The 9,014-nt window shown below is 47.5% G+C and overlaps 2 protein-coding genes across 2 annotated transcripts in view; one reads left to right on the top strand and one right to left on the bottom strand.

Moving 5' to 3' along the window:
- The window catches only part of LOC123062139 (RHOMBOID-like protein 12, mitochondrial), a 12,682-nt gene extending 6,745 nt beyond the window's left edge, over positions 1–5,937 (bottom strand). The window contains exons 1-3 of the mRNA XM_044485500.1: positions 5,463–5,937; positions 5,267–5,381; positions 5,065–5,184 (exon numbers count right to left, since the gene is read on the bottom strand). Coding sequence (XP_044341435.1) covers positions 5,065–5,184; positions 5,267–5,381; positions 5,463–5,818 — 591 coding nt within the window. The 5' untranslated portion in view covers positions 5,819–5,937. The remainder of the gene's footprint in view (positions 1–5,064; positions 5,185–5,266; positions 5,382–5,462) is intronic.
- A 250-nt stretch (positions 5,938–6,187) lies between these two features.
- The window catches only part of LOC123062140 (uncharacterized protein C9orf85 homolog), a gene marked incomplete at its 5' end in the record, with an annotated part of 3,729 nt that continues 902 nt past the window's right edge, over positions 6,188–9,014 (top strand). Inside the window, 7 exon segments of the mRNA XM_044485501.1 lie at positions 6,188–6,270; positions 6,360–6,442; positions 6,539–6,577; positions 6,675–6,727; positions 6,821–6,884; positions 7,005–7,047; positions 7,133–7,180. Of these exon segments, the coding sequence (XP_044341436.1) occupies positions 6,190–6,270; positions 6,360–6,442; positions 6,539–6,577; positions 6,675–6,727; positions 6,821–6,884; positions 7,005–7,047; positions 7,133–7,180 (411 nt within the window).

The raw sequence follows: 9,014 nt of genomic DNA, 5'->3' as shown, positions 1-9,014 counted from the left end.
CCCCAGGCCGCGCCGCGCCCGTGCCCCCTGCTGGCCTCTCCGAGGCCACGGCCTTGCACCACCGTGCCGGGCTACGGCCTCGCCGACGCCCCTGTTGCCCCGTGCCCTTGCACGGGCGCACGCCCGTTAACCGCGCCCGATAGGCCCCCTGGGCCTATGACAACGGGCCCCGCCCCAGAACAAAAAAAATGATGAATAATAATAATAATAATAGTAAATAATTAAAATAATTAATTATTTAATTAATTAATTAATTAAGTTAATTAATCTAATCAATTAGTTAGGTAAATTAAACCCTAATTAACATAAACAGCGTATGACAGGTGGGCCCCACTGGACCCACTGGTCAGGTTGACCAAGTCAACTCTGTTGACTGCTGATGTCAGCATGACATCATGCTGATGTCATTAATCTGTTTTTCGAATTAATTTAAATAATTAATTAAGTTCCAGAAATTAATAAAATCTTTAGAAAATCATATCTTTTAATCCGTAACTCGGATTAAAATATTTTCAACATGAAAGTTGCTCAGAATGTCGAGACAATTCCGGATACGCAACCCGTTCGTCCGCCACACCTCCCTAACCTATCGAACTCGCAACTTTCCCCCTCTGGCTCCTCTGCCCGAAAACGCGAAACACCGGGGATACTTTCCCGGATGTTTCCCCCCTTCACCGGTACCACCTCGTACCGCGTTAGGGCACACCTAGCACCACGCTTTGTCATGTCATGCATTGTCATGCATTTGTTTGCATTATATTTATTGTTTCTTCCCCCTCTTCTCTCGCTAGACACCGAGACCGACGCCGCTGCTACCCAGTACGACTACGGTGTTGACGACCCCTCTCTCTTGCCAGAGCAACCAGGCAAGCCCCCCTTTTTGATCACCAGATATCGCCTACTCTTCTCTATACTGCTTGCATTAGAGTAGTGTAGTATGTTACTGCTTTTCGTTAATCCTATTCTGATGCATAGCCTGTCCTTGCTACTACTGTTGTTACCATTACCTGCTATCCTAATGCTTAGAATAGGATGCTAGTGTTCCATCAGTGGCCCTACACTCTTGTCCGTTTGCCATGCTATACTACTGGGCCGTGATCACTTCGGGAGGTGATCATGGGCATATGCAATATACTTTACACAGTTACATTACTTGTGATACTGTTCGGAGATGGGGGCTGAAGGGGCAGGTGGCTCCATCCCGGTAGAGGTGGGCCTGGGTTCCCGACGGCCCCCGATTGTTACTTTGAGGCGGAGCGACAGGGCAGGTTGAGACCACCTAGGAGAGAGGTGGGCCTGGCCCTGGTCGGCATTCGCGGATACTTAACACGCTTAACGAGATCTTGATATTTGATCTGAGTCTGGCTACTGGCCTATACGCACTAACCATCTACGCGGGGACAGTTATGGGCACTCGACGTCGTGGTATCAGCCAAAGCCTTCGTGACGGCAGCGACTGAGTGGCGCGCGCCGGATTGGACCGTAAGCCTGCTCTTGTATTAAGGGGGCTAGTTCTGCTTCCGGCCGCGTTCGCAACGTGCAGGTGTGCAAAGGGCGATGGGCCCAGACCCCTGCGCCATAGGATTTAGACCGGCGTGCTGACCTCTCTGTTGTGCCTAGGTAGGGCTGCGACGTGTTGATCTTCCGAGGCCGGGCATGACCCAGAAAAGTGTGTCCGGCCAAATGGGATCGAGTGTGTTGGGTTATGTGGTGCACCCTTGCAGGGAAGTTAAACTATTCGAATAGCCGTGATCTTCGGTAACAGGACGACTTGGAGTTGTACCTTGACCTTATGACAACTAGAACCGGATACTTAATAAAACACACCCTTTCAAGTGCCAGATACAACCGGTGATCGTTCTCTCACAGGGCGACGAGGGGAGGATCATCGGTTAGGATTATGTTATGCGATGCTACTTGGAGGACTTCAGTCTACTCTCTTCTACATGTTGCATGATGGAGGTGGCCAGAAGCGTAGTCTTCGACAGGATTAGCTATCCCCCTCTTATTCTGGCTTTCTGCAGTTCAGTCCACCGATATGGCCCTTTACACATTTACCCATGCATATGTAGTGTAGCTCCTTGCTTGCGAGTACTTTGGATGAGTACTCACGGTTGCTTTCTCCCTCTTTTCCCCCTATCCCTTCTACCTGGTTGTCGCAACCAGATGTTGGAGCCCAGGATCCAGACGCCACCGTCGACGACGACTCCTACTACACCGGAGGTGCCTACTACTACGTGCTGCCCGCTGATGACGACCAGGAGTAGTTAGGAGGATCCCAGGCAGGAGGCCTGCGCCTCTTTCGATCCGTATCCCAGTTTGTGCTAGCCATCTTATGGCAACTTGTTTAACTTATGTCTGTACTCAGATATTGTTGCTTCCGCTGACTCGTCTATGATCGAGCACTTGTATTCGAGCCCTCGAGGCCCCTGGCTTGTATTATGATGCTTGTATGACTTATTTATGTTTAGAGTTGTGTTGTGATATCTTCCCGTGAGTCCCTGATCTTGATCGTACACATTTGCGTGCATGATTAGTGTACGATTAAATCGGGGGCGTCATAGCGTCCCCGGCCGCACACTCGAGGGCGTGCTGACGTACCTCGAGGGCGGCAACGACCCGCCGTTGGCGTACCCGGCGAGGGTGGCCGCCCCGGCACAGCACCGACGCGCCGGGCCATGGGCGCCAAGGAGGTTCGGGTCCTCCTCCTCTTCTTCCTCCTTGCGATCTTCATCGCACTCCTCCGGTACTCCGGCCCTGCTCGGCGTCAAGGTCGGGCCCGCGGCAGAGACGCCGCTTGGCCGGCGCACTCGTAGCGCCGGCATCGCCATCAACGAGGGCGGTCGGCGCGCCTCCTCATCGGCTCCTCCTCCGCGCTTCGTCAAGCCAAAGACGGAGCCGGGGTTCGCGCCGGTGAAGACGGAGCCGGGGCTCGCACCGGTGAAGGAGCCAGTCGCGCCGACGACGAAGCTCGACGACGACGACGCAGCCCTGGAATGGGCGCGCAGAGACTCCATAGCGATGGAGAAGGAGCGCCTGGAGAAGGCGAAGGAGCGCCAGTGCGCCGCCCTGCGCCGCTTCGCGGAGCGCCGACGCGGCCGCAACGAAGGCGGAGTCGTCGTCATCTACGACAGCAACGACGACGACGCGCCGCCACCAGTCTGCCAAGGCGACGCCGGGGAGGGGTCCAGCAGGGGCGCCCGCGTCAAAGGAGGAGAAGGCCGACGACGACGATTGCAGCGACGGCGGCGACTTCAGCCAGTTTTTTTTAGATTAGTTTATATATGTGCTATGCAATGAAAATCCGCGAACTTCGCCGAACTGTGCCGAAATTTATCGTGTTTGGCCGAAATTTATCGTGTTTATAGCCGAACTTCGCCGAACTGTGCTATACTTCTTTTATTTTAAAACGCGCCTGGGGGCGGCCCTGGGGCCGGCAGCTGGGGACCAACTCGCCCCCAGGCCCAATTTTTGCGCCGGCTCACCCCCAGGCGGCGATTTTAGGCGCCCCCTAGGGCCCAACAGCTGGAGATGCTCTTAGAATAGCGTTACCATATATATATATATATATATATATATATATATATATATATATATATAACGGGACTTGTGTTTCTGCCCATCCATCATGCATTTTTTACAGAAAAACCCCTTATGTTTCAAAGAATCAACCCACAGTCCTATTTTAAGTGGCAAAACGAATTGTTTTTCTGATTTTACCAAAAAAACCTACACTTTCAGGTAATTAACCCACAGTATACTTTTAAGTGACAAAACGAATCATTTTTGCTTTTTTTACAAAACCACCATGTCTTTTATGGTAATTAACCTGCAGTCCACCTAGAACAATTTTTTTTAATTATGCACATCTTTTAAACCATAATTCCAATTTTAACATGATATATATGAAATTTGGTTAGAAAAATGTGTAGAATCCGAATATGATGTTATTTTACCTCTTAACCATTTTTAAAATGCTATTTAGAGTGCAACTTTAATCAATAGCGCACGATCCGTCTTTCTTTCGTACCAGCACCAATCTGGATTACAAGTGAACACCTAGACAAACAAAATTGGAGACGAAAGAAACCTAGCAAGAGAGAGAAAAACTAATCTTATGCCAAGAGTGAGATGGCTTAGGATTACCACATTCAAACGCGTTGTAATTCTGTAAGCACTATGATCATCGTATGCGAGAATGGGACGACGGACAAACGGCAACACAGATGGGATGTCATGTTGAAATAAAGAACATGGACCTATTGGGGTCTTGACTCATGCTTATTGGGTTACGGCCTTGCGGGCATGTGGTATCTTTTTCTCCCGTTGCAACGCACAGGCTCTTTTGCTAGTAATATATTAATTTCGAAAACATGAGTCTCAACAAGATACATTGATCAGGCACCACAATTTTGGTGAAACAATTGCTTATAACCGCAACACAAGTGTACAACTGGAAAATGACACAGGTAGATTGGAAATAAAGGACACATGCTCAAAGCTAATCAGAAATTAAACACATAAATATAATTATTTTACCATGTGGTTATTAACAAACTAATGATGCAGAATTTTTTAATAACATATTTTTATAATGCTTGTAAGTTATCTAATTTTATGTTTCTACTTCCTACAAGCTTCCATCCATAGTAAAGTTAATCCAAAACTTCTTTGTGAATTCGTTTCAAAGTCGCTAGCCCCTGCAGGCACGCGGGTTGGCAACTAGTATTCTAATCCAACAGAAGGGTCCAGTGCACAAAAGCATTTTATTAACCATACATTATTGCGACTATTCCTTGTTCATGTCTCAGTTTTAACTTCAACAAGATGATGTTGGTGTGAAAAGAACATAGATAAGCTAATGTGACATGGTTGGGGAAGTAAATAGTGTGTTACACACCTTTTACATTGGATTTTCAGGAAGTGTAGGTGAGCATGTTTGATGTTTTACCACAAGGTGGTGCACTAAGGGGAAACTGGGTATGTATGTATGTGCATTGTACTCATATCACATACAAAGCATGTTTCCGCAATGCAACAATGGACAAAGAGTGAACTTCTTACATTTGAACCGAAGAAGTAGAGACCCATCATATTGCCGAAGAGGTGACCTGAGTCATAGTGGCTGAAGGCATTAGTGAGCAATGTGTGCAACCGCCCGCTCTTGAGATTGTCCAGCGAAATCTGCTCATCGCAACATTCATCAAATTACACTTCAACAACCACTTGTGAAATCAAAGCAAGGTCCCTTTGATTGATCACTAACCGAGAAATGATCCCTCATGAAATCCGGACTGGCCATGTGCCAGAGCATGTAGACGGCCACATTCGCGCCCATAAGCATCAACACCATCCCGTCCGCTGATGGTAGCCAGCGCCCCCTTTAGGAGACACGAAAACCAAAATGACCAAACAACCCAAAACTCCATGTAATTAAGACGTACCACCAGCCAAAACCTCACCAGGGTACGCGGCGGAGGAATGTGGAGGACGAAGAGAGCAAGTCCGAGGACCGCCTCCGCTGCAGCGAGAAGAGCTCAAGCGACCCGGCGGCGCGCGCGGTCAGCCACCGCTTGGCGGCGGCCCGGGCGGCCGCCGCAACGGCCGCCGCGCTCACCGGCAGGAGCGTCCCGGCGCTTCCTGGGCTGCGCCAGAGGGAGTGGGACAGCGGCGAGCGGCAGGCGGCTGCTGGCGTGGAGGGGCAGTGGAGGAGGCGGCTGTGGGGGTTGGCTAGGGGTCTGGGTTTGGGGATGGCGCTGCGGACGGCTTGCTGCGCGAGGAGGGCCTGGAACTGCGGCAGCCTCCTCCGCATCGCCATTTCTGCTTCCACCAAGGCACGGGTTGGCTGCCTGTCTCCGCCGCCGACTCCCCGACCTCGGGCGGTAGCCGCCGGTACGGTTTTGATTCCCTTCCGATCTCCGACTATGGGGGGAGGTGGGGGTCCACCGGCAGTCTATATCACTGACTGGAACAAATGGGCCGTGCGACTATTGGGCCATGTTTTCCGGAGCCCAAGTGCGAGTTTAATCTCGCTCCAGGCTTGGGCCGACGCCCATTAGACGTAGTTGTTGGATCCCACACGATTATACAGGTAGCCACAGGGATACGCCCGCAGCCGCCGCAGCGAGGTTTTAGGGGTAAGCGGAGAGGGACTCCCGGCGGCGGCGCGAAGCGGAGAGAGGGAGAGAGATGTCGAAGCGAGCTGGTCCCCCGAAGCACCAGAACACCTACGCATGGAAGCCCAACCTCGGCCGGAAGATCAACGAGACCGTAAGCCGGCGACCCGCCTCCCTTCCCAGTCTTCTCTTTTCCGTTCTTGTGGGACCTAACCGCCGCAATCATCGCCGCTGCTCGCGCAGGAGCCCGGGGGCAGGTTCCGGCCTCTGTCGGAGATCACCGGCGTCTGCCAGCGCTGCCGGGACCAAATCGACTGGAAGCGCAAGTATGGGGTTCTCCCCCCTTAGTTATATTCATTCATTATTAGGTCGTTGGTTTACTTGTGTTCCTCGGTCCGATCTGTTCGTCTCTTCTTTTGCAGATACGGCAAGTACAAGCCGATTGTTGAGCCTGCAAAATGGTAGCTTTCTTGCCGGACTGGTCACCGCATAGTATTTGGGAACGGTTGTAAGAGGGGATAGCAATGGATGCTTATGGTTTCCTTTTTGTTTTTGCAGCCAGAAGTGCAGTAAACGAAACGTCCGGCAGGCATACCACAACGTCTGCACAGGTGAATTTCGGCTCCTCGGCGGTGTCTCTTGTTACAGTGGTGCTAGTGTGCCGTTTGATTGTCACTGATATGTGTGATCTCTGCTCAATGCAGGTTGCTCCAAGGAGCTTGGGATTTGTGCCAAGTGCTGCACCTCTGTTAAGCATCTTGTTGGAAGGTGATCCCCGCTATTTCATTTTATTGTTACACTAGCACTGGTGTAGCTACACTGTAACTGGAATTTGAACCTTGTTTTATTTTATTTTATGTGTTGTAATGATTCAGTGTTGTCTTGTAGGGATGCTGAGGAAGCAAACAGTGAGCGCAAAGAACTAGAGGAGGTTTGATTCTTCTATATTGGAAGAGGATTGTTGTGAACCTTGAGAAATCCATTTGTTTTGTGCTGACCAGTGAATTGTTTAATAGGCCATCAGATATGCTAGGGAGAGGGAACGACGGACACTTCTTCGCCTTGTGAGTACTTGCTACTTAATTCTTCTTGCTGGATAAATTTAATTTCAATGCACTTACGCTTCTGTGTATGCTCTCCTTGTTGCTGGTTCTAAACTGGCCTAAGAAGCCCATAAGCCTGAAATATGAATAAAGGACCCCCTCTATTCTTCTGGAAATTTGAACTACAGGAAAACTTGAGGGGTATAAAACAGACTTTCCTTAATCCGCCTCGCGAACTAAATAGAAGGATCCATCCCTCAATTTTGAGCCTAGCACAAAAGGATAATCATTCTAAATTTTCCTTTTCCATGCAAATGAATGAGAGTCCTAGTACTAACCCTGTAATCTTTAGCTTGGATGAGCGTGCTTAACATAACTAGTTCTTTCTTGTTGTCTTTAAAAGAAGAATGGCTTCATTTGTTGCACCTGTTAAACTAAACTCTAAATATATTGCACTTAAATTTGCATTTCCTATATTGTAGTTTGTCGTTATATCATTACTCATATAGTTATATGGGGTTCAGTTATATAAATTGTATACATGATGAAATTCTGTTCACATAAATTTAGCAGAAACCCTATTGCACAGAAATCAAAACAGACTGGTTTGCTCATAGTTATAATAAATTCACCCGTCATATGAGCAAAACCTCAAGTATTCGGTATTCCTCATATGCCCTTGATCTTCCCTTCTATATCTTTTTGGGATGCATCGTGATATTGGTCAGGTGACATTAGTGGCATTCTTAGATTAGGAATAGGTGCCTGGTCGTGGTATTTATGTTTCAACTAAATGAAAATGCACACCTTGTTTTCTGGTTCACAATGTTATGTACATGATTTTGTTGATTTCCAAGATATAGCATGAGAACTTGAAATGAAGCGTGTGATATTCCAGTTTTTTGGACTATTCAAGTTCCAACTCTTCGCATAGATATCTTCATATTTAATCTGTCGGGCTTGTAAAACTTTATATTAATAAATAGCTGCAGTTGCTGTGCAAATGGAAATAGTTAGGCTCTTTTACATTTGTAAGAACTTGTGACATGAGCTTGGCCTCATGGAAAAATCATTCTTACTGCAGACATCTCTATTCAAACTCCAGCAAAATTCACAAGTAGCTTTCTTAAGGGCCATTCTGACACATTCATGTGTTTCTGTTCGGTCAACAACCGATGACATCCCAATCCCACATTTTTCTTATGCCTATTTTTGTAGAAATTTGCATCATTAAGGTTTATAAGCACATAACTAGAGTTCTTTACTGTGCAATTCATTATTACCAAACATGGAAATATAAGGAACTGGTGGAAGTTCGAAGTTCCAGCAGTGTCTTAAAACAATTTGACCGGAAATTATCTGTTAGAAGATGGTCCTGGAGGAATAAGCATTCCTGCAATAAGAGGAAAAAAACTTAAGATGCTCATAGCTGACAATAACGACTATGTTACTACTGTAAGTAATTTGCAGTTTTAAACCTCACGAAATCCTCTGTGATGCATATATGTGTGCTATTAAATTCAATCTTCAGTATTCCTGTTGTCTTGGTTTTGCACAGTTCTAAATCCACCTTTTTGTGTAAAGTGACTGCACAAATGACCATATTGATTTTTCTTGATTGTACGTCAACATTGTTCTAAATCCACCTTTTTGTTCCTGGGGTCCATTTTGGTAAGGTTCCATTCGCTGAAGTAGTAGGAGGATCCATACTACTAACTTTATAGAAAAAATGAACAACTTTTGTGCATTCTAGCATTAGTTGTACGTCTATCTGCTGTTGAAAATGGAACAGAGTGCCTGTATGGATAACTGTGGATTCTTGAAAATATACAGGAAAACACTATTTGGTCTCTTC

This window comes from Triticum aestivum, chromosome 3A, assembly GCF_018294505.1.
Source record: "Triticum aestivum cultivar Chinese Spring chromosome 3A, IWGSC CS RefSeq v2.1, whole genome shotgun sequence".
Taxonomy (NCBI): domain Eukaryota; kingdom Viridiplantae; phylum Streptophyta; class Magnoliopsida; order Poales; family Poaceae; genus Triticum; species Triticum aestivum.
The sequence above is the reverse complement of the archived record's forward strand: the minus strand, read 5'-3'. Positions and strand labels throughout refer to the sequence as shown.